The sequence below is a fragment of the Berghia stephanieae genome, chromosome 2 (assembly GCF_034508935.2).
Source record: "Berghia stephanieae isolate SIO BIC M18660-M18661 chromosome 2, UCSD_Bste_1.3, whole genome shotgun sequence".
NCBI lineage: Eukaryota > Metazoa > Mollusca > Gastropoda > Nudibranchia > Aeolidiidae > Berghia > Berghia stephanieae.
In genome coordinates, this window is record NC_088361.1 from 127,360,858 (window position 1) to 127,387,357 (window position 26,500).

The 26,500-nt window shown below is 35.9% G+C and overlaps 1 protein-coding gene across 1 annotated transcript in view; it reads left to right on the forward strand.

Moving 5' to 3' along the window:
• LOC144966558 (UPF0415 protein C7orf25 homolog) overlaps positions 1-26,500 on the forward strand; it is a 209,039-nt gene that overhangs the window by 169,572 nt on the left and 12,967 nt on the right. The window contains exons 4-6 of the mRNA XM_078903222.1: positions 2,329-2,423; positions 4,644-5,362; positions 7,241-7,467. Coding sequence (XP_078759348.1) covers positions 2,329-2,423; positions 4,644-5,362; positions 7,241-7,467 — 1,041 coding nt within the window. The remainder of the gene's footprint in view (positions 1-2,328; positions 2,424-4,643; positions 5,363-7,240; positions 7,468-26,500) is intronic.

Genomic DNA, 26,500 nt, shown 5'->3' on the forward strand with positions numbered 1-26,500 from the left:
AATTTATCTGGTGAAAATTGCATTTCACCAACCGATTTCACCAAAATAAAGAAAAAAAAACAAATTAAAATCCCAGATGTCGTGGCTGTCTTTGTTGAAAACTTTCAATAGGCTTCAACAGTCGTAACGTCACTTCCCTCGTAATGACGCATAGTAATTTGGACGCCCTTATGAAATATTTCTCCGACGAGCATAAAAGCGTATCCAGAGGAAAAAAAAAACTTTATAAATCTGATCATGTTTTGACTTTTACACATTCTGATCACAAGACATTTGAAAAGTTCTAGCCAGCATGAAGAATAAAAAGTACCGATTTTCTTTGTTTAGAACCACGATGGCCGCCGTTGCTGGGCGACGTGACATCAGACTATTGAATCCAATTACAGTATATTCGAACCCCGCAGGTAAAAAATGATAAATATCGTTTGGAAATGTATATTACTTGTGTTTTAATCTATTCACAATAAACGATGCCATTCGAAACATAGAAAAATGGAAGAAAATAATAATCCCAAATGAAAGTGAATCATTGACGTTACAGAGTTTTATTAAGCTTTGATCCTAAATGTTTACAGATTTCCTGTCATCCCTGTCACTTTATCGATATCTCTGCTCGAGTATTTAAGGGATCTTTAAGTTTTATTTACCTATATTTTTGTGTTTACTTAACCAGATGCTCTGGGTTTAGAATTGAGCTTTACATCAATAGCTACTATCTGTGGGTGGATTGAAATTTGAACTGATAATGTAATGGTTTAACTTTTTTTTTACATACACGAACCCAGTTTATTTCAAGGATTACTAGGGCCAAAGAAAGTTGATTCAATTATTTCGTCATCAATAACAGTAACTATGGACCATTCTTTGGATATAATCTTTGGATTTAATTAGATAACCGTCTCCTAAGTCTCCTAAGTTATGACCAACAGGGGCAGATCTTTCAATTATGTCCAAGTTTCTTCAAACCAACGAGAATAATACATAGATCTATGTTGATGAACCAACGACTTGCGAAATGTGGATTTATCAAGTTATTTGTTGAGTCATGTTCCTATAGATGGAGTAATTGTCTAAAGATTTGACCAGTCGGATGTTGTGCACTCAATTCCATTGGAGACTGAGATTTTGAGTTAAAACTCAATCCAACAAAGCACTTCCTTAATTAAAACGGGAATACCTATCAGAAGTGACACATGGTAGTGCCGTGATTTGGAAAGTATAAACAATGTTTATGTTTACAACATTCTTGGATAATAGCTTACACGTGTTTGGCCCCATGTCAATTGGAACAGAAACGAATCGACCAATTTTTCTCCAACTTTTATCATGTCTGCATATTCTGGTTATCGCCTGGAGCTCTCCTCGAATTCAGACTTTCCATTTCCTTCTTAATTTCATTTATTGTAGGTTTTTCTGTACTTATATCAAAATCATTTTGCAGCTTTTAGCTCTGTGTGAAGCCTTGTTGACTCTCTGTTCTTTCCATCTGTCCAGCTTTTTTACTTCTCTAGAAAATAGATCCCCTTGAGCATCCATTAAAGGAACATCATTATTCTTATACTTTTTACTCAGTTCCTTTACATGTTTCTAAGATCGTTGGCGTCATTTCTCTTTCTACTTTTATCATCTCTTGGGGTTCCAATAGTTCAATCGGTAGAGCACTCGCTTCACATTCAAAGGGACCAAGATCGAGCCCGGGTGAAGTCGAGATTTTTTTTCCTACCCCTCCCCGTCCGTCCACTTAGCAGTGATTGAGTAGCTGGATCTGTTAGATCTGGCAGAAAGTACTTTGGGGTTGGCTACCGTGGTTAACTAGCATCCTATCAAAAGGGTAGCAAGCAAATGCTGTTTTCCGTTTCACGCTATAGAAATTGGGATAAACTCCTTTTCGTATATTTAATGGCCCTAAAGGCCTCTTTTTATCATCTCTGCCTTCGCCTAGTTATCTCCTTTCTTAATTGCATTTATTGTAGGTATTTCTGTAATTATATACAAATAATTATCTGCGTCTTTTATCACCATGCTCAGCCTTGGCAGCTCTCTGTTCTTCACACTTTCAAAATGTTATCTTCATCTGTCCAGCTCTTAAACTTTTTTTTTCAATAGAATGTAGCTCCCAGTGTGCATCTCTGAAAGGAACATCAGTATTCCAACTGGTATAACCCTCCTTATCAGACAAAGGGGGCAAGCTGCTGAAAATGAGTTGGGCATATGCGGCCAATTATCAATCATGGCGCAGAGAGAACTGTTTAATAAATATATATATATATATATATATATATATATATATATATATATATTCTTTTCTCTTTTCTCTCAATACTCAAGGTCAAGGTCAGTTTGGAGAACGCGACCTTGTGGCCCAAGCAAAAGATTATCTAAAGGCCAGCAACCACAACCAGCACCATTTCCAATCGCCCAAGGTAGAGTACCCATTTGCATTTTGCTTTGGAGAAAAAGTAGTGCGTCGAGAATGAGGGGAAATCGTTATTTGTGACACACTATCTTAAAGTGGTATTGAATTCAGACCCACCAATATGACCCGTGCGGTTACTTTCTTTTTCATTGTGATGGAGAATAATTTTTTGAATTGACAATTCATAAATTGCAAAATTATAACCTCAAAGTGTGTAGTTCTTATCATTTCAATTCTAAATTTACCTTTCAAGGTCCCAATCATCCCGATATATTACCGTTTTGAGACGGTGGATCACTTTTAGATACCAAGGTGATCAGCATTAGTTCCTTTCCTATAAAATTTTCGGTCAAAAAGATGGATCTAGCCAATTAAAGGGATTATAGGCCTAAAGACCAAACTGTCAATAAAATGGAATGTTTCCGTTTGTAGCGGGTGGTTGGATGGGAGCATCACCCTTGAATCATATACCTATGATGTTCGCATGGGTGGACGATCCGATAGTGGCGGGTGGTTGGATGGGAGCATCACCCTTGAATCATATACCTATGATGTTCGCATGGGTGGACGATCCGATAGTGGCGGGTGGTTGGATGGGAGCATCACCCTTGAATCATATACCTATGATGTTCGCATGGGTGTATGATCCGATAGTGGCGGGTGGTTGGATGGGAGCATCACCCTTGAATCATATACCTATGATGTTCGCATGGGTGGACGATCCGATAGTGATGTCGTTTCTTCTTCTCTTTACTAGCCTATCCTGCTTCTTTGGTTTGTGATTGTATTTTTGACAGGGGATATATTTTTTTTTTTTGTAAATCTTCTGCCTGTTTGTTCTTGGTTATTTATAATTTAGCTTATGATATCTTTAGGTTATGATTTTGATTTACATTTGTACTATTTTTGTTAGATTGCTTGTTTTTTTTGTTTTTTTTTTGTTTCAGCGGTCTCTCATATAACCTTAATTGTGTTGGAAGAGACCTAAAACAACAAACAAACAAAAAACAAAAAAGTTTCCGTTCGTACACTTTACTTACTGAAATGCTGAACGAGTGCCATGTCGTGGCCAAAGGTAATTGCCATTGTAACCTCAACGGCGCTTTTTTTAGTCTACAGCATAACCGAGCCCAGAATGGACAAAGTGGACGATTCATTTTGACATTTGGCGTTTGCTACAATGTCTGGTGAAAGCATCTAATGATGTCGTGCGGAAAATTGAATTGAATTTTTTGTTGGGTTTCTATGTTAAGCTTTAAAAGTTTTTCAGTTCTGATACGAATAAGAGGTGGTTTAAAAAAAAAAAGATGGGAAGAAAGTTAAGACTAAACCGCACAATAATGCTGATAGTCTCTTTGTTTACTCTATATATATATATATATATATATATATATATATATATATATATATATATATATATATATATTTATATATTTGCCGGGATGCAGTTGAAATGTATGTAGTGCGAATGCCATTATATTTTGCTATCACAATAATATAATGATATAATAATTTTGTGGCCATTGGTGGTTTGGTTTTCACTCTGTAAATGAGATTAACATGATGCATTGCCTCTAACTGAAAGATTGACTTAACACAAATTAATATTAAGATATCACGCATACCGCAATCGAACAACATACACTACTAAGAACATGTAGAAAATATGATTGAGGGTTGGAGATCTTGAATATTAAGGTGTATCTATGGCTCAACATTACCGTGTCTCGTCTTGTCACAAATATCCAGCGTTCTTAACCGTGGTCAATACTCGGATGGGTTTCACAAAAATGTAAGCGTTGTAAAGCGTGGTCAATAATGGGAATTGTGACTACAGTCGTAAAAACATTTTGGTCCGGGCGCTGCGCCCTTAATTTAAGCATTTTACCAACGTGAGTGAATACCTGACTGAAGGTAGTGTAAAAGTGATGGTACAAAAAGGATCCCGAAAAGGGGACTTGTATAGTCTATAGAATGAAATGAAAAGATGGTTCTATATGGCCAACTAGGGGGCCGGGGATTTATGAAGCATTGTGAATCGCATATCGCACCTTAAACAAATAGAATGCGCTATGTAAATGTTCCATTTATTTCTTTTTAATCCATTTGCTTTTTAATCCCTTTCTCTTCATAGCATACAAATGATTGTTACCAACATATATGCTCTTTCTGTTCATAGCACTATGCATGCAACTATCTACGACTAACAACATTGTTTTTATTATAGGTACACATGGTCTTCTACAATCAAGTAACCATACCCATGGCGGAGGCCTTAACCTCTCTTGGGATCACCGTATGGGGTCAAAGGGTCAAGGTCCATGATGACGTCACTCAGAAATTGACATCTGTTCTAACATTGGACGATACATTTGACGATGATGAAGATTTCAGTGATAATGACGATAATGCAAAAGAAGAAAGCAGCGGTGGTGGTTGTGAGGAAGACAACAATAATTACTTTGACGATAATAGTCTGAGGCGGTTGAGAGGCACTGTGCCTCAAGAAAATATTCTATGCAACTCCAACGATTCTTCAAAAACACCGAATACATCAAGAGTATTAGATATTTCAAGTGATACACCAAACAGTCAATCCAACTTGCCAGATCAAGTCTTTCACTGTGATAAAAGTAGTAGTAATAAAAGAAATACAGAACTATATCCACCGTTCAACAATGATGGTATGGAAAGTTTCACTCAGTCTAAAGAAACTCAGTCCTCTGAAACACTCACCAAAGCACGATTGAAAAGCAATTTCGGCAGTGACGGTTCAAGCTCTCCAAATCCCTCCACTGATTGTTACGAAACCACAACCAAACAGGCCCAAACAGAACATCCACATGAATCTCTATTTAGCCACATCGTCATCAGCCCTCCAGATTACGAAAACTTTCCTTCATCGCCTTCAGACAACCTCGACACCCATTCTCTTTCCACGAAGAAGTACGTAGTTGCGTTCTCTCCTCTCGAAACAAATCTTACCTTCTTGATCCTCTACCTCTATGCCTGTTAAAAGATGAGATTGTTGATCCAATTATTAATATCATTAACCATTCTCTTCCGTATGGGATTGTACCAAATTTTCTAAATTATCCATTGTTACCACAATTTTGAAGAGAAAAAACGCAATCTCGACCATGAAGATGTGAAAATTTATAACACCTTCTCCATTTTAACTATCTTTTCAAATCGATGACATGGTACGATCGATGAATTTTGAATTAAGAGGAATTCCCAGAATGAAACAATTCCTCTCTTTAAACTCTTTTAAATCTTTTGTGACGTCCCTATTTTATCTAGACTAGTTTAAAACTTCGTAATTTTTCTCTTGTTGGTCTACCTGATGTCAAAATTAAACAGACTGCAACAAGTGCAGAGCAATGCTGTTAGATTAATCCAAAAATCGTCTCATTTTGATAGCACACAGCGATGGTAATTCGCTTACACTGGCTGCCTGTGATGGCTAGAATTGAGTATAAGATATAGGATTTATGTCACTAATTGTTGACCATTCCGCCCCCATTTACAACCAAGATTTATTTACTCTCCACAGTAGGGAAGAAAATTGCGATGTCAAAAAACTGGTTCCTATTTCTTTCAAAATGTAAACCTACTCTTCCAGTGGACTGAATACATACCCTGTGTAAATGATTTTCTGCCTTTAGAGTAATGGCATCTTGTTTTCTAGTCTAAAAAATAAGCTGGTCGTCAGTAAAGATCATCCATCCTCACTCTTTTACGTCCCGTGATTCGTAGAATCTGCCTATACATCGTGCTACTAAAATATTTACACCACCTTATGATTCAATATCTAACCTATCCATTATTTGTCCTCCGAATTACTGGTTACATACACACTTCCAATAACTTAGGAACCAGAAAAATAGGTGCGACGTAACGACTTTCTTTCCCTATTGCCCGAGAGCACTCAGACCCTTATCTCTGTCACCCGTATACTGCAGTAGGTACTCTGGAAAAAAACCCATATTTGAAAATTTGGCCATAAAACTCGTCCTTCAAATATCGATCTATTTAAATGACCCTCATCTTGACAAAAAAATCTCAAACCTGGGACTTCGGCAGTATGGGGGACGGAGCCTTCCCCAAGATTTGTCCTTCTATGTGGAATTCCCTCACTGAGCCTGTAAGATTATCGAATAACTTTTACACATTTAAGAAACACCTCAAAACCTGTCTTTTATTTATTTTTTTATTTTTTTTTTTTGGTCTTTTTTTTGGGAGGGGGGTTAAACATTTATTGTAAATTATTATTAATGTTACTAATTGATGTTTATCTTAAAATGCCATTAATGTGTAGATACATGTGTGTTCTTAAACAAAAGTTCGTGAGAAGATTCATTTGTCTCTTAAGTACCTGTGAAGTTTAAATATACAATGTAAGCTATGCTATTTATCCGTGTTAAGCTCTTAGACGCCTAGGCATGAAGCTCTATAGAAATTCTCCTATTATTACCATTGTTTTTATTACTATTATTATTATTATTATTATTATTATTATTATTATTATTATTATTATTATTATTATTATTATTATTATTATTATTATTATTATTATCATTATTACTATTATTATTATCATTATTATTATTATTATTATTATTATTATTATTATTATTATTATTATTATTATTATTATTATCATTATTATTATTATTATTATCATTATTACTATTATTATTATCATTATTATTATTATTATTATTATTATTATTATTATTATTATTATTATTATTATTATTATTATTATTATTATTATTATTATTATTATTACTTCAATAACTCGACCCTTATCCCATTCAGCAATACTCCATTATCATCGCCGTCATCATCATCATCGACATCACGACAGGATCAAATCACAACAGTTCCCAGGCGAGTCAACCTTGACATTACCTCTCTGATCACGCTTGTATCCAATGTCACCCATGGCCATTGTCACCTTGTCTTCAAAGAGAAGGTCTTGGCAACACAAGCTATGGAGGAGAGACAATCACCTTGCCTGCCCTCTTTGGAAGCCTATCTACAAGGTTTGTCATACCTCTCTCTCTCTCTCTCTCTCTCTCTCTCTCTCTCTCTCTCTCTCTCTCTCCCTCTCTCTCTCTCCTCTCTCTCTCTCTCTCTCTCTCTCTCTCTCTATCTATCTATCTATCTATCTATCTATTTATCTCTTTTGAAATCGTGTCATGTTACAAATATGGTACAAAGAATGCTCAACATGTTGATAGTAACAATGGAGCAAATTGTTGAGCGACAACCACAACTTCAACTCATGTCATACACAGTCCTGGTGATGGCCATACAGGCCTGAAACATTCATGTGGACTTGATATCTTGGTAAACATTAGTCTCTATCTCTCTCTATCCTTCTCCCTCCTCTATTCTCTCTCTCTCTCTCTCTCTCTCTCTCTCTCTCTCTCTCTCTCTCTCCCTCTCTGCCTCTCTCCATCTTTCACAACTAGCCAGAATTGTACAGACTCCGACTGGTCAAGTTTAATTATGGCGAAACGTATTCATCTTGAAAAAGACCAATGTCTATTTCTTGGGGGGTGTAGTAAGGAATTCCCGTCACGTTAAAGATGACTTGAATAAATTCTGATCGGGTCATTTAAGCTGAAAAAAATTGGCAACAAAGTAGGATTTCTTATTCATTAGAGACAAGTAAAAGTTATATTTTGAGTTCTGTTAACATCAGACAGTAAACAAAACACATATCGACTGCACGTCGACGGCCAAGTCTCGTACTGGAACACAGCGAGAGCGTGGACAGTTTCCAACATAATATATGGACATTGATTACAAATTCTTCTCTGAGCCTTTTGTCGCAGACGAGAAATTAACAGTCACTTCCTCAATCGAATCTAAAATCATCATAATATTAAAATGCATGGATACAGTCATAAATTGCTTGATCTTAAGTGATGCTAAACATTCGACCTCGTATTGTTCTACACATGAAGTTAGTTTCCAGTTTGTTTTATTTGCTTTCAGTTTGTATTTGTTTTATCCTATTTCATCCTACTCTTGGGATCGAGGGTTTATTTGTTTTTTAGTTTTATCTTATGATTTTATTTTCGTTTGTTTGTTTGTTTGTTTTGTTCTTTTTGTTTTCTTTGCTTTGGTTTTATCTATTTCCTTAGTTGTGTGTCGTTTGCTTGTTTGATTTTTAGGGGGATTATTATTGGGGTTTTTTAAAACAATGACAACATCTTTCCATCTACCCCCTCTCCTTCTTTTGTAAAATTGATGTTTATAACCGAATTATTGTCGTAACTGTGGACGACAACCCCCTTTAAATCATTTAATGAGCTGTCATTTACAGCAAGTGTGAAAGGGTTTCCAATTTGATTATTGTTTCCAGCCGTCCATCACGTTCTATTAATTGGACCCTTTTAATCCTGCCTGGACCAGACAGAATTCCGATTAAGTTATTAAAAATAACCTTTGAAAATGTTAGATAGAGCAATAAGAAATATAGAAATAGGGGGAAATCGCCTTTAAAAATATTTTTTGAGATCTAATAATCTGGACCAGACAGAATTCCGATTAAGTTATTAAAAATAACCCTTGAAAATGTTAGATAGAGCAATAAGAAATATAGAAATAGGGGAAAATCGCCTTTAAAAATATTTTTTGAGATCTAATAATAATAATGATAATAATAATAATAATAATAATAATAATAATAATAATAATAATAATAATAATAATAATAATAATAATAATAATAATAATAATAATAATAATAATAATAATAATAATAATAATAATAATAATAATTAGAAGAAGAAGAAGAAGATATTCGTGACTGTTTCAACGTTACATCCCAGACTCGCCGTCTTCTTAGCGTCATATCCTAATAACGTTGCTTGTCTTTGTTTTCCTAAAGATGATAGTCATATTACTTGCACCAACCTCGCGCACACCAACCATCCATCCACTTTTCTTTAGTCCAAAGATCTGGTAACTTAACTGATTATAAACACATCTCCATGACTCCGACTGCAGACGAGAAGTGTCTTTAACAGCTGTTTCATTTTGTAAAAGATTTTTTTCTTTCTTTTTTTTTAAATTCAATATGGTATCGGCATTGGTTTGATTTTGGCCATTTTCAAAAACATTTCGATTTTATTGTTTTATGACGTTATCAAAACGCCATTCGAATTCCAAACTGTTCCTTACATTAGGTGCCTGCCATTGAAAGGATCATAACCTGACATTTCAAAACAAGATATAACTCAATACTTATGCAAGAATTGTTAAAGCTTCTAATGAAATAACGTCTCGTTTGAATAACCTAAATTATGTCTGAGACTTCAAGTCAGCGATTATATACCTCGAAGGTATGTCACTAGGGAAAGCAGTTTACACACAGTTTACTTTGTCCATCTTGCAGCGGTTGGGTAGCAGGGTGTGTTATGTCCGGCGGAATGGACTCGAATCCTATTTTTAAGGGGTATTAAGCAAGTGTTGCTGTCCGGTTAACGCCGGTTCCACAGGCCCTTGTATCCTATCCAAAGGTAAGCAAGTAATTTTTTTCTGTCCATTTAACGCTTTAGAAACCGGAAGAAATGGCATCGCTTTGCTGACTCGAAAAGACTTCTGATATACATATATTTATATATATATATATATATATATATATATATATATATGTGTGTGTGTGTGTGTGTGTGTGTGTGTGTATGTATAATTACATAAAAGGTGTTTGTTTCGGTGTCTGCATGAGGATGTTAGTTCGTTACTTCTGTTGAGTGTTGCCATGTTCGCTTTTGTGATGATGAAGAATTTTTCTTCTAAGCAGAGGTTGCATATCTGAGAAGAGGGGGAGTACGACTGTGCTCTGGAGATGATTTTCCATGTAATGCTGTGTTGTATGTTTTTTTTCTTTGAGGTTCCAAAATTGTTCGCTTTGTGTAGTAGCATGTCGTTTGTGTTTCTGAAGGAAGATTTATTCAGGCTGTATCTGATTTTGAATGGACACTCAGTGAGGCCAATGTATGTTTCTTGTTTTGGTGTGTCTGGGCGTGTAACTGTGGCTTGAGAAATAACGTTTTGAGTCAGGCAATTGTCGTTTAGTGGGCATGTTGCCTGGGTCCTGCAGTTGCATTTTTTCTCTAGCTTGTTGCTGGGCTGAGCTGGCTGTGATAGTTTTCGTTTGTTGTTGGAGGGAATCATGGTTTGTATTTTTGGCATGCAGGTGTATCCTATTTTGATAGTGTTTTTGTTCATGATTTGGTGTAGAACATGACCGGGAGGGAAGCATTTTTGTAGTAGATTGAAGAATTTGTTACCGATAGAAGTTGTCACATTCTTGCTGCAGGGTGGGTTGAACCATGTTATAATATGTCGTTTTCTTTGACGTTTTTTTTTTGTTGGGGTTGTGTGGCCTCTTCTTCATATTTTAGTTTGTAGTCATAGCCACTTTTTTGCAGTGCTTCTGTGTATGGTGGGATTGCATCGTTGAATATGTTGTTGTTTGTAGAGTTGTTAGATAGTCGTTTGTTAATGCTCTCTGGTATGTTTTTTATTATAGATGGCTGATGATTGCTATGTCTATGGACGTAAAATGGGGTGTTGTTAGGTTTTGAAAATGGTTGATAGGTGCCGTTGCTCAGGTTGATGGTTATGTCTAGGAAATCGAATGTCTTTTTGTTGGCTTCGATGGTAATTTTGAGAGTGTTGTCCTGGAAGATTTTGCATTTTTTTTTTCTTTATAAATTCAGTCTGCCTCGGTCTGTTATTGCACAATGCGAGCCCGTCATCTCTGTATAGTCTAATGTTTATATCAAGATGTTGCATTTGGGAAAGGAGATATAGTCCGACGAGCTCGCATGTTTCTGCTCCGTCGTGGTGACATCAAAGTTCGTTGATTTTTTTGTCCATACTACTCCATTGTTGTATAGCGATGTGTTCTTCGAGTGCAGGATGATATGGATTTCTTCTTCGGTGATGTTGTCGAAAGTTTTCGCGAATTGTAGTGCTTTGAGGAGTAGGGTTTTGGCGATTGAAGGGTAGAAATTACAGATATCAAAGATGATTGCATTTTGTCGTTGTTTGTTTTCTGTGTTTCTATACCAGTTGATAACTTCAGCGGTGTTTCTCCATTGGTTGAATTCGGTTTCCTTGATGATTTTGGTATTGATTCTGTCTAAAATCTGTTTGCTTATTTTTCAGATTTGTAATTTGCATGGGTTTATGAGACGGTATTGCACGTTGTTACGAAAGTTCGATTTATGGTCTTTGATAGTTATGAAGGCGTTAGATTTTGCTGTGGTGTCTATTCTGTCGCTTAGCTGTAGGTTTTCGGCAATGCTTCTCTCTTCTGCTGTAATGTCAGATGTCGTAGATGGTGTTTGTTTCTTGTACTCTGCTTGTATATTTTTGTCAAGTTAATGTGTGTATTCGACGCCTATTGAATATCTCCGATTGTATCGAACTCACCAGTATAAACTATGCATCAGAGTGTGCATAATTTATTCTTCTATAAGGTCGCCAAATTTTATTTAGCTCCTATTTCTTTTTTTTTTAATTTATCTTATTTGAAAGAACCCCTATGCAACATGTCGTTTGAAGAAATCACACACAAAAGTATGCAATAAACAGCGTGCCGTGACTGAGATTCTGACTGCAAAGAGAGATGTGCACCCTAAACATTCATAAACGGCTGAAGCGTATTTATTGTGACTCGTGAGTTGTTATAAAAGCAGTTCAAAGGTTGGTTAAGTTCTTTACTAGAACTGATGCTGTATCCACCAGCATTAATGAGTAGGCTCGCAGTGTCCGTCCATATAGTGAGTCAACCAATAAAAACTTAATCGAGCTAATTGCCGGATAAAACAATCAGACATCTCACAAAGGCTTTGAATTTCATAGGTAAGAGATGGATATATCGTTCGAGAGATCCTGGGGTTAAGAAAGATATATACCGAGAATGCTCACACAAACATAATATGATCACATTGAAAGAGTAAATTTTCTTGAAATCGTAGAACACTCCCCTTTGCGATTCTGATTGAGCTCCAAGTGACTTTTTCCTTTTCTTAAGACTTAAGAGACACCTCAAAGGGGCAAATTTGGCAGAGATGATTCGATGGTGTCGAAGTTTGCCGCGTTAATTCCTCTTCGGAACGATGCAAGAACTGATACATCTATTTGAAATGATCAACCGAAAGGACATAAACAAAGCTTTTTTTTATACCCGTGTCAATTTTGTATCTATTATATTTTGGAATTTACAAGAGCCGCGCCAAGACTTTCAGGGTACCTTGTAGAAACACTATAGGTTTTACAAATGAATATGGTTGGACACAGAAATGACATATATAGCAGATAATGGAGGGAATAACAGAAATAAACATGTTTCCTCCGTACTCCTTGGTGCAATAAATTTAAAAATCGTTATATTATTATTATTATTGTTTTGACGTTTTGCATTTCCCGTTTGATAAGCACCCACCCAGTTTCATAATGAATTTCTGTCTGATGCCTAACGTTGTGATTTCGAAATAATCGATGCAGGCAATTTGTACTAAACGATTTGCACGAGATGGCTCCAGACAGGCATAAAATTTTGAGATGACTTCAAAGACATATGGCAGAATAATATGAGAATTAGAGACTTGAGATAGTTTGTTGTTGTTGATGTTGTTGTTATTAAACAGTGTTATACTACAAAAGGACATATGTATTTTTTCTTATTAATCATTGATGTAACACAAAAAGACATATATTGGTTTATTTCTTTGTATTGATTGATATATCACAAAAGGACATATATTGATTTTTTATGTTTATTTTTTTTTTTGGGGGGGGGGGTGTGTTAAACATCGATGTAGCACAGAAGGACGTGTTTTTGCCACCAGATCAAACTAAATTGCATCATTCCATTTCCTTTTTAAAAATAATATTATAGGGATTTCAAAATCTGAAAAGTTCAAAATTTGAGATTGCCTGATAGTAGGGTACCTTTTGGGGCCAACGTGGTAATGTGACCAATATTTTCCAACTCATCTTTACTTTTGCCAAAATCTCAAGTGGTCCAGCTGCATATTGCTATATGAATGAACACAAAAGCGAAAACTGAAACTGGCCAAACTTGAATTCAAATTTGTTCACATTAGGAAAAAAGACCGAGAACAACCAGCTTCGTCGCTGCCGTAATCTGGAAAGACGCGTATTTAAATTTTTGACCAGAAAACTCGTCCTTCAAATATTGATCGATTTAAATTACCCTCATCTTGCCACTACCACAGTATCTCATTCATCTGTGGTGTTTCATTCATCCTGTTTTGTTGATAAAGGGGAAACCCGACACGTTCATTTGATCTGTTTTTGTAATTAAATTGAAGCTTACATTCAATTTCACATTGTTATTTATTTCAAGAACATTATAGGGAATTAAAACTTGACTCTGCCGGTTTGTTGCACTAATGCTAGTTTGTCTTCGGCGGTTCTTGTGTGTTTACAGTTAATATTTCTTACCTGTGCTTTATGACTCTAACCTTTCAAGAGAGTCGTCCTCTTTTCATCTCAACCTTTTCTACTTTCTATTTTCGTACCACAGTCTCAATATTGAATTTCTATGGGTTGCGAAATGTTGATATATATCATAACTATCTGTGTTGTTAAATTATGACAGCCCGATTTGCACGAAATGACATTGGGCAGACGTGACATTTTGGAAATCACTTCAAAGCCTTCTGGTGGAATGGGACACGAAAATTGTGGGGGTTTTTTGGAATTTGGCAAATTGAACTTTACTGGTGTTGATATTTATATCTTTGTTTAGTTCTCAAAATAGAGTCGAGTACTAGTGCATCGACTGCGATTATTGTATTTTGACACAACGAAGCACGTTGCGATTTTGACCTTTCCCCTACTGAATTCCCGGTTACTCTTACACACAAAAGCCTGTTTATCCTTCCCAGTACAAAAATGGCTCTGGTTTGAAGTTGTTTGTCAGGATTTTTTTTCGGTCATTCCGAATCATGATTTTTTGGCGGTTGGGGGGGGGGGTAGCTGGTTTTGTTACGTCTTAAGAAAACCATTTCACCTACTATTCAATTGGTGGCGAGAAGTTGTTATTGATTAAAGCTTCAAAACTAGAGTAAACCCCTGGTCCATCGATTTGATGCTATGATGAAGTACCGATGTTTTACTATCATACAGCAAGGTTTTTGTAACGGAACTCTCGTTTAATTCATGAAGGTTGGACGTCCCCTTTTTCCCGAGATTTATCGCGTTGGGGTGTGTGTGTGTGGGGTGGGGGGGGGGGGGCAAAAGTGGCCGAGAGGTTAAGGCATGGCATTGTGACATGGAAGGTCCTGGGTCAGAACCCCGCTTCAGGCGCTTTCGTTTTGGTTTTTTCCTTGGACAGGATTATTAACGATCAATTTGTTCACTTTGGATAACACGGGTGATTCCTTTTGACATCAGACATCCTGTTTGAGGAATTATCTATATTCCTTCATGGAATTCCTAGGCGACGGTATCTAATGTTGCAAGGCGTAATTTTGTTATTTGTTTCGCTTAAACTTAAACTCATTTCAGCAATGTTTAAATTATTACACATTAGCATGGGGGTCAGATTACATGTAGTATATTTGATTTCATCAAAGATTCCAAAATGCGTTTAAAATAGATTGTCATCGACCTGTAGATACTCCTTTATGTGCACCTAGATTTTCAATAATGTTATGAAATTGTTTGAATTTTATCATGGAAGTGTATTCTCTATAAATATTTAAACTTAAATGACTTGTTTGCGCCTAATGATATGTTGGTCGCAATCCAATGTTGAAAGGCGTATGGGTATGTGTCTGTTTTTGCATTATTTCAATTATTTCCATACTTGTGTTATATGCGTCTGCGTCTATTTGGTTGTTTGGTGGTCAGTTTGTTTTGTTTTTGTTTTTGTTTTGTTTTGTTGTTGTTTTTTTATATTTTTGATTCTATTTTTTTGTGTGTTTGCTTTGTTTTGTTTTTGTTTTGCATTATTTACATACCTTTGTTGTATGTGTTTGTGTGTATATGTGACACAGAGAGAGAGAGAGAGAGAGAAAGAGAGAGAGAGAGAGAGAGAGAGAGAGAGAGAGTTTGTGTGTTTCTTTTCTTTTCCCGTTTGTGTCTTTCTTAGATTAGTCGGATGTAACCGCTACCATTAATTGGTCACTGGACAAGTGTGTCAATAGGATACGCAAATCCCATAGGAGATAATGTCGTTTCTCGCCACCTGTCACATGGCTTTTGTCGTTCTTTGTCCTTTTCACTGCTTCCCTCATTTTCTACTTTCAGAGTCTTTGGTTATAAATTTTAAACTGTTCCAAGTATTGACCGTCCTTACAGTGAAATCATTTAGGAACAATAGAAAAAATGGAAAAATAAAACCAATGTTAGCAAAACAAAAACAAAAAGAAAAGAAAAAAAAGGAAGAACAGCTATTTCGTTCCATAATCGTAAATGCCAACTCAGCACAAAAGTATTAAACAAACATATTACATAACAGCTTTGAAAATCAGATTTAAAATAAATAAATAAATAAAAATATGTTTTAAAAAACAACAAAAAATCAAATAACAAACAAAAGACAAACAACCCCCTCAAAAAAAAAAGCAGAGAAACAAAAGCAATTGACACGAATACGTTTCGGCCCCAAAAGTTTTCATGTGAATTGCCTTTTACTGATTTGAATCTGTCATATTCGTTTTTGTTGATTTTCTTTTACGGTCGAAAGCTGCTTATCGCTTAGTATTTATAGAATGCTGCGATAGAAAATACCGTTCATGCAATATTTTGAGGAATATAATATAACATAAAGCAGTCTGTATGGGATACAGATGATAATAATCGATCAGGAAGGATTCATACAGGAACCAACCTTGTCATTGAGGAAGATTAGTGATTAAAGGATCACTTTTTTTTCTCGAGGAAAAAGGATAGAAGTTTGAAAATAGAAAAAATTCTTATAACAATGTAAACGTCCTACTCCAAAAGAGCGGATGAAGATATAGTCGTTTGCTTTGGCTAGTATTTTTGCGTTTCCGTCGCAATGGTATATTGAAGAAAAAGTAAAACATGACGTTAGATTTGGAGAAAAGCACAGTCGAAATATTGAAACAGGGCCCACTTATGAACAATATAAAGGACTTTTTATGCTGGCAAGGATTCGTTCCTTCGGGACCATAATTTGTCAGAAAAATGGAGAATGATAAGAAAATATGTGAACGAATATAATATATAGAATTGGTAGATACCTAGTAGTCTTTAAATTTTTAGGAGTGTTCGATAATTTTTGGATTAAATCATATAATTTTATAAAGTTGAAAAAGAAAACTCTCACGTGTTACGTGTTTAGCCGATAAGGCCGTTTCAATGCTCTTGTATATCTTTAGTCGGCAACTCTTTTCACCGTTCATACAACGAGGACAGCCGTGAGGAAAGACTTAACGAGGGAGCCCAAGATATATAAATAAATAAGAGTTGAACCAATATTTAATTACAAAGCAAAGAGCGAGCTTTAAACAACAGGATATTTGTCATCATAAAATTATTTTCCCCATTTCTAATTTGCACAGAGGGTAGTTAGGGTAGAAAATATTTGTCAATGATCTGGCTACAACGAGGACAGCCGTGAAGAGAGAGATTAGGAGTGAGGCCGAGATATCGATCTGAATTTCTCTTCCAATTGTCTCGTTAGCAAACAATTTGGCCCAGTTCAATACCATCTCTGGGTGGGGGTTTTTTTTGTGTGTTTTTTTTAAGAAACATTAGTGCATTATTTTCCGTGCAAAGGCGTTCTCTACTGTAGCTAAAGACAAGTTTGGATTTGGCCACTATCCATAAATAAAAAATAAACTTCTCCTCCTCCTCCTCCTCTTTCTCTTCTTCCTCTCTCTCTCTCTCTCTCTCTCTCTCTCTCTCTCTCTCTCTCTCTCTCTCTCTCTTCCTCCTCTCGCTTTTCTTCCTCCTGCTCTCTCACCACCACCACTAATAGTAGTAATAGTCGTAGTAGTAGTAGTAGAAGTAGTAGTAGTAGTAGTAGTAGTAGTAGTAGTAGTAGTAGTAGTAGTGGTGGTGGTGGTGGTGGTAGTAAAGTATTAGTAGTAATAGTAGTAGTAGTAGTAGTAGTAGTAGTAGTAGTAGTAGTAGTAGTAGTAGTAGTATTAGTAGTAGTAGTAGTAGTAATAGTAGTAGTAGTGGTAGTAGTAGTAGTAGTAGTAGTAGTAGTAGTAGTAGTAGTAGTAGTAGTTTTAGTAGTAGTAGTAGTAGTAGTAGTAGTAGTAGTAGTAGTAGTAGCAGTAGTAGTATTAGCAGTAGCATAGTAGTAATAGTATTAGTGATAGTAGTAGTAGTAGAAGTACTACTACTACTACTAGTAGTAGTAGTAGTAGTAGTAGTAGTAGTAGTAGTAGTAGTAGTAGTAGTAGTAGTAGTAGTAGTAATGGCGGTGGTGGTGGGTGGTGGTAGTTGTCCTTCAGACCCATTAGGCCCATGGAGCCGGTGTTAATCACGGTTCCTAAAGCGTGAAATTAGCAATAGCAATTGCTTGCTATCCTTTTGGATAGGTCTCTAGTCTAAAACTGTACGAGGCAAGTCAGAAAGAAAAATACAAGAAAAAAAATAATCCCAAAGAATCGACCTGCCTCTCCAAATCGAGAAGGATTAGTTTTGGAGGATGACTTCTTTATTGTATTTTTCTTTCTGCTTTTTCTGGCACTCTTTCTTATTCACCTGTCTGCTTTTGTTTTCACTCTCGTCAGGTTTGATTTCAATCTAATTTCAATACTTGATCAGTACCTGTAGGTAAATTTAATTTATTTACAATCCTCAAGGGCGGGTCCATTTTCGTGTATTGTCCTGAAACTGCCTTCTAAATCTATATTCGTTTCAACCCGGTTTTCAGCGTTTACCGATTCGTCCTTGTGCTGATTATAAATGGGCGATTCCGCCAGACCCCACGTGTACTTCGATGTATGTACGGCGATGGCCGTTTAGTTACAACGTCTTGACTGTTGTTGTCAGTGATGGGAACGAATGATGTCCATAGTTTATATCTCACAACGTCTTGACTGTTGTTGTCAGTGATGGGAACGAATGATGTCCATAGTTTATATCTCACAACGTCTTGACTGTTGTTGTCAGTGATGGGAACGAATGATGTCCATAGTTTATATCTCACAACGTCTTGACTGTTGTTGTCAGTGATGGGAACGAATGATGTCCATAGTTTATATCTCACAACGTCTTGACTGTTGTTGTCAGTGATGGGAACGAATGATGTCCATAGTTTATATCTCACAACGTCTTGACTGTTGTTGTCAGTGATGGGAACGAATGATGTCCATAGTTTATATCTCTGTTAAGAGCTTCTACACTTATTACGCATTGCCCCTACCACCCTGAATATGGTGTGAACGTGTTAATAATTTTTAAAGAAAGAAATTTACATGACTCATTACTGTAGTCAATGCGCGATAATACTTCATTTATTCCCCAGCATGCTCTTGTGAGTTAAATTTCCACATCATAGAATTTACGTTGACTCCTAATATTTGTCTCGGTTTACAATGCTCACCATTGCTTGGCGTTTGTAATAGACGAGACACCATAATATGGCTTGATCATCGGCTCTCCCGCTAAATAAGAATGTGATCTTTGATATAAGCAATATCCACATTATAATATTCAAAGCGCTACCTATGATACTCAAAGCGATTTACAGGGGATTTCAAGTCAGCATACATGACGCATGTAAGGCACTATTACAATATTTTCTAGACTGATATTACCCGTCAGGTACGGTACTTATTTTTCACCTGAGTCAGGTGAAAGATTATGTGTTATGAGCCTTCTCCAAAGACTCAACTTTGCGCCACCCACGACGGGAATCAAACCAGGGATCTACAGGTCAGAAGCCGAGTTTTATTGATGCTATACGTTTAGGTAGAATACTCGCCATATTCACCAACCGGATAGATCATACCAACACACAAAACTGTGTGTAACCTTAAACGTTTATAGTCTGATTGATATGGTTTAGTGAGAAGTGAGTTCCAAAATGGTTGTCTAAAAACAATTACAAAGAGCTGAATGTTGTCAATTTCGTTCCCTCTATACCACTAGACCCCAAAGCTGCACTTTATTACTTTATTACTAGCATTAACTTGAGTGTGACTATAGAAGTGGCCTTGTTGGATTTTTGTTATTATTACACATTGTCATGTCATTTACACCACTGAATCGTCCAGGAAAATATCGATTTATCTCACTCATTGATATTGATGGCGCCAGCTACAAGGGAGTTGCATTAGCTGGTAGGGAAATTAATACAGCTTTCTCCGGCATTCGAATACACTCTCCCATGTTTTCTTGATCTTCCGTGACACGATTCCCTGCCATACATTGATTTACCTCTTTTATAAAGAGACAAACACAAACAACTGTGATGATGTTGCTTCAGGGGACAAAATAGAAATGGATTTGTAGTAGGACTCTGTGATCAAAGTAGAGATAGTATACGGTTCAATTATGTATGCTCACCAATCATTCTCATCTTTTTGCTTTAAAGAAATGAATAGAAAAGCATTGATTTCTGAAGTTCTGAAACTGTCACTAGATTTATTTTTTTTTTGTTGTTGTTGTCTTGAAATAGTGCGTAAACCTATTGTTAATTGATCAATTCATGATTTCTCTCCTCTATATTGTTGTTTCGGTTTGGCTGTAAAACTGTACAAGAAGTATGGCCCTATAGAAAATGTTTGTTTTGTTTTGGGGTTTTTTTTTTTCAGTTCAAGGAGGAGTTGGGGAAGTTTTGTTGTTTTTGTTTAGGGTTGTTTGTTTTTTTCGTCAGTTTTTTTTTCCCTTGTTTTATTCTCATAAGATGTAGGATAGTATCCTTCTCCTCTGTAGTTTTGTTTATTTGTCCATTTGTATAGGGAAAGATGCGTCTATTTATATAGTGGCTGTTTGGGTGTCACCATCGGGTCGATGTGTTTATATAATAATCACCAATGACAATGACAATTGACATTCCCTTCTATCCGATCACGTCTCGTCACGATGACAAGTCTTCTAGATATACACATATTTATATGCGACCTTGCCTTTCATTTCTTACCTCAAAGGAATATTCGGTTGTTTGCGGCAGATTTACAACATAAAACATAATTTACAAGAACTTTACCCATAATATATTAAATGTTTGTTTTGATTTGTTATTTTCACTTTGGGGGGAGGGGGGCGGGGTTTGAAGATTTTTTTATTTAGTTTTGGTGGGGGTTTTTTTGTTGTTGTTTTTTTTTTTTTGTTTTTTGTTTTTTGTTTTTTTTGGATGTTGTTGTTTTTTTTTTGTTTGTTTTTTTTTTTTTTTTTTTTTTTTTTTTTTTTTTTATTTGGTGGGGGGGGGGGGGTCTGTTTTATTTTCTGACTGTATTCTTATTAGCGGTAGGAGTGTCTCCATTTCCTCTGCTGCTTTGATTTAATTTATCCATTTTATTTATATAGGAATATGCGTCTATTTATATAGTGGTTGTTTGGGTGTCACTATCGGGTCGATGTGTTTATAAGATAATCACCAATGACAAGGACAATCGACATTCCCTTCGATCCGATCAGGTCTCGTCACGATAGATATACACAGTTATATGCGACCTTGCCTTTCATTCATTTTCTCGTAGGAATATTTGGTTGTTTGGGGCCGTGGCTGATTTAAAGCATAAAAAGAAAAGAAATAAAAAGGACAAAGAGAAAATTGACGGCACTGCTGTGTCACATTATTTAGACAAAGCAATGAACGTCTATTATTATAGTACTCGCTGGATTCTAGCACGCTCTCAGGAGATGCCAAAAAGCGTGTTAGAATCGGAGCGTGCCGAAATCCGTTACTCGTTGAAGGTAACCAATGGATGGAATGAAATTTGACATCACTCAGCTCTTTGTTGTTGTTATTAGGCAGCTATTTCAATTATTAGTTCCCACTAAATTATATCATATCAATCAGACATATATAAGCATTTAAGGTTACTCGCAGTTTTGTTGTCGGTACGTTTTATCCGGCTGGTGGATGTTGTGAGTATTTTATCAAAACACATTAGTCCATATAACACATACTAAGTCATTGTTGCTCTCCTCATCATGACACCACAGAAATCGTGATGACCCTCAGTTCCATGTGCTCTACGATTCTGTAGGGTTTTTTTGTTTTTTTTTTTTGTTTATTTATTTGTTTTTTTAGAGGGGGTGGGGGGTTTGAGGGTTGTATTTTTTGTTTTGTTTTCGTGTGTTTGTTTTCGGGTTTAGGGGGTTGGGTTGGTTTTTTTTCTTCTGTTTTTTTTTTCCATTTTTTTTTCCCTTTTTGACTGTTTTTTTTTTTTAATTCGTTTGTTGTGAACTTTGTATGTGTATTGGACAGAGACAAACGAAAGGAAAATTATATGGCAGTATCAGAAGAATGCAATCTTCCATATTCCAACGATTAAGCGATAAAATGGAAAGTTACTTTTAGGTGTTAGTCATATTAAGGCATTGCGGGATTTGGCTATTTATTCACTTGGGACCTACTAGAAAACTAGGCCGACTTTTTTTTTTAATCTCAAGCCTTTTGAGGATTTCTTAATGGAAAAAAAAATATTTCAAAATATCACAGTTACAATGAAGAGATGGTTCTCAAATTAAGTGGCACCCTGATAGAAACTATCAATCTATCGGACATCTTATAATCTCCAGCGAAAAGCTGAACTTTTAAAAACAACCAGGGCATGGTTCCATATGGCAAAGATAACAGGTTAATTCAACTCACTAAAGAAGTGACAAAAATTTGCGATTTTCTCTTAACAGGTATTATTATAGCCCTCTAATAAATAGTAAGGCGTGTTGATGTCAAGTTTACAATAATAATTTATGACGTTAGATAATCAAGTGTTAAATTTCATTTTTTGTAAAAAGGAGTATCATTTAAGTACTTTTTTTATGTCTTTTAATCAGAGACGAATTCAGGATTGATTGAGGGATAGAATACAAGTTTTCTTACACTCTTGCGTTTTCGAATTTGAACTTTGTTCCCAACGGGCACTCGCAACTCGTGCAGTGGTTGGGATAGGAGAGTGTAAAAATCGCATATTAAATGTCACCTCTATAAATAGTCTGACGTATACATGAGCTTTAGATATGGTTTTCGGTTTTCTACTCTTTATTCCCTTTTCCATAGTATCTACCCTTTGAATGTTGTTGATGAAAGGGGCAGCGTGGCTCAGTGGTACGGTCTTTGCTCCCTACCCGAAAGGTACCGAGTTCAATCACCCGCCGCTGCGTTGTGTGGCCTTGAGCAAGTCACCTCGCCCTAGCTCACTTTGCGGCGCTGCTCTGCGACTGACGTCTGGGTTATTCCAGTCTTGCCTTGGAATAGACTCTAAAGACAAATTTCCTCTTGGAGATTAATAAAGGGAATTTTATTTTTATTTTATTTATTATTTTTAGACGGTGGTTGAAAAGGGTTTGAAGGACAATGATTTGTGTAGTAGTCCATGACGGGTAATAAATGATCAACGTGCAATTATTACAGGTCTCATAACCAAACGCAATTATGTATAGGCTCGATTTAACATTGCTGTAATGGGCAATAGTTTGCGTTGGTTTGAGAGTATTTCCATTACAACAATGAGCCCATAATGATTTGGATTATCAGACTTGCAAATCAGTACACGTCGGTAACGATCCATCAAAAAAAAAAAAAACAATACAGACCTTGCTCTCACGGTAATGAAATTTTATCATTTTGCACTCACCTTTTTTTTTTTTGGGGGGGGGGGGGTTCGTTCTGATTTTTATTTATCGTTTTGTTTTGTTTTGCTTTTTTTTGTTTTGTTTTGTTTTTGGTTTGTTTGTTTGTTTTTTTTGGGGGGTCGTTTTGTTTTGGTTTTTTGGGGTTTTTTTTTAATGGAATTTGATTTTAACTTCTTTCGGAGCTATCGTTCCTTTGACCGATATTGTACTTGATATAGGAATGAAGCCGATGAAAGGAACTATTTCCATTTATACTTTCGTGCCATTTGGATATTTATAATTGTCATGTGCCCACAAAGAATCGGATTTATATTTTCTGGCGGTTTGACCAATCTATCCATCACTTTGGGTTGGGCAAATCTTGAAAATCATTTTTAAACTCGTTAGATGATAATCTATAAACGATTAAACTAAAAAGATCGGTTGAACTAACACATCACACAATGTTGAAATCACTTCCTCAAACAAGTGATTCAATATTGACACTATTGGAAATAATCAGGACAAAACACGTAACAGTCTCTACTACGACCTACGGCGTTCAATTCATTATTGATCTGACAAATTATATGCAAAGCTCAAAGTAACGTTTGATGCACAGAAAATAAGAGAAGTGGAAAAAAATTGAAGAAAAAAATGCCACTGGGGTCGGCCTCATCGAAAACAGTTTCGTTTTTGATTTATATAAATATTAGTCCTTTTGTTTGTTTTGTCGTGTTTAATATTTTTTTTTTTTTTTTTTTTTTGCTTTTGTTTTGTTTTGTTTTTTGGCTGTTGTTGTTTTGATTGTTTTATTTTGTTTTGTTTTGTTTTGCTTTTTATTCCTGTGTTTTTGTTTTGATTTAATATATTTTCTTCTTTTTTTTTTCTTTTTTTTTTTTTCTTTTTTTTTAATATTGAAGGGGGATATTAATATTGAAGATTTGTTCTTCTTATGTTTTTTATCTCTGGTGAGGTGTTGTTTATTTGGGTCGTTTTGTTTTGTCTTGTTTTGTTTTTGTTTTGTTTGTTGTCGTCTTTGTTTTTCTTTTCTTTCTTTTTTGTGATGTTTTGTTTCGTATTTTGTGGGTTTTTCCCCTTTTTTCATGGTTTTTATTTCTTTTCTTTTTTTTCTAATCTGTATTATTTATGTTTTGTTTTTTGTTATGTCTGTTTCATTTTGTTTGATTGTTTGTTTGTTTCATGTGTGATTTTTTTTGTTGCGTTTTGTTTTGTTTTGTGTTTTGGTACCATATTTTTTTTCATTTTCTAATTAATTGTTTTACAATTCTGGTAACTTTCCTCTCCATAAATACAATGTCAAGCATTTGCCAGGAATCCCCATTCAAATACTAGACGAATGAGCGGTTGGGCGTGTGAGTGTGTGTGTGTGTGTGTGTGTGTGTGCGTGTGTGTGTGTGTGTGTGTTTTGTGAGTGTGGTTTCACTTTATTCTGACCAATTACGATCATATGGATACATACAACGTTGACACCTATTTTTATTCCACCGATCTATTTCTTTGCGAAGTAAATTTTGGCCATTACCTGGTGATTTTGTTTCATCCAAACACTATAATTTGTTTACCTTTCCCCATCGTATTTATTGCCGATTAGACGTGCCGAGAACGTTTCGGTCTGTCTGGATTTAGAGTGATGCAGTCACGATTAAACTTTTTTCTTTTTTTTCTTATGTTTTTTTTTTTTTGGATGGATTTTAAATTCTTTTGGAGCTATCGTTCCTTTGATGGATATTGTACTTAATATAGGAATTAAGCTGATGAAAGGAACTATTTCCGTTTTATAATTTCGTGCCATTTTGGACATTTATAATTGTCATGTGCCCACACAGAATCGGATTTATATTTTCTGGCGGTTTGACCAATATGTCCATCACTTAGGGTTGGGCAAATCATGAAATGAATATCAATTACAGTAGACCACATTTATAAGAACACGCTTAAAACGAATGAATGGAAATAACGGAGACACGTCTGTTCTACATTTTATACCTAAGTGTTTCAATTATTTTTTTTAAAACTACTGAGGTTGTTCTTTAATATTTGTGATCAAAGACTTCCTTCACGAGAAGGATGTGCGACTTAGTGTATCCGGTCATGGATCTTAGCTGAAGTCGTGCATTGCTTGCGGATCCAAGCTGACCGACGTCAGTTAGATTCTTAGTTCATGGCCTCCTGAAAAGTATCCCTGTTAACGTCGAAATATAACACCTTTTTTCCTGGACTGTCCAATTTTTTGTTTTTTGCAGTACCACTATCAATTTGAAATGCCAAGCATGATCAAGATGCTTCCTAAATTTTGGATCTTTCTTTTAAACACCAGACCGTGGTTTCCTTCACGGGACTTGGATTAAAGGTCACAGAAACAAGCCATGTGTTGATGGTTATGTTCTTTTTCTGCTGATGTTGGTTATTTTGCTGCTACTGCCGCTGTAGTTGCTGTTGCTGCTGCCATCGATCCTGCCGCTGCTTCTGTTTCTGCTATTGCCACTGTTGTTCCTGCTGCTATTGCTGCAGCAGCTGCTTCTGTCTGTGGCGTTCACGCTCTATCCTCTTTTAATTCAGCTTTTTCCTCCAGAAGAACCGAAATAAAGTAGCAACTGATGATTTTTAAATGTTTCTTCCAACACATTCAATACTATTTTAAAAGTGATTTAATTTCGTCATGTGAAAGGAAATTATGGCTGGAAAGGAGCAATAGAACTCAAAGACTTTATTTGACAAGATAAATCATTTAGTCCTTTTTTTTTAAGCCGGTGCACCCAAAAACTTTTTTTTTCAAAAATATTTTAATGACTGAAAACATTATTTCACTTTGCTAGATTTTGAAAAAAAAAAAAGAAAGTCTTTGGTTACACTAATCTTTTTCAAGTAAGTGGCCCAAGTAACCCCACTTTCCGGAACCTGTCGTTAAAGTCGATTCCCAACATGTCCAAATTGTAAAAAACAAATGTCAGGCCCGAGACTTCTCAGGTTTTAATTAACTCTAGAACCTTCTCTACAAAAAAAAGGTTTGCGACCGGATTCAAGTCTATATCATAAAGGGCGACCCCCTATTCCCCCCTCCCTCTCCTGCGAACCCATTGTTCACCACTTATTTCCCCGGACAGTTATTTACCATAATAAGAACTCTGTATTGGATTCATCTCTGAAATTGACAGAGGTCCCGCCCTAGGACACCAGGATAACTAGTCAGAGACAAATGTAATTTATTTGGTGACAGTGCCTGGTTGTTGCCATGGTGGAGCCAATCCAGATTTTGACAGTCTGATCTTTTGTATACAG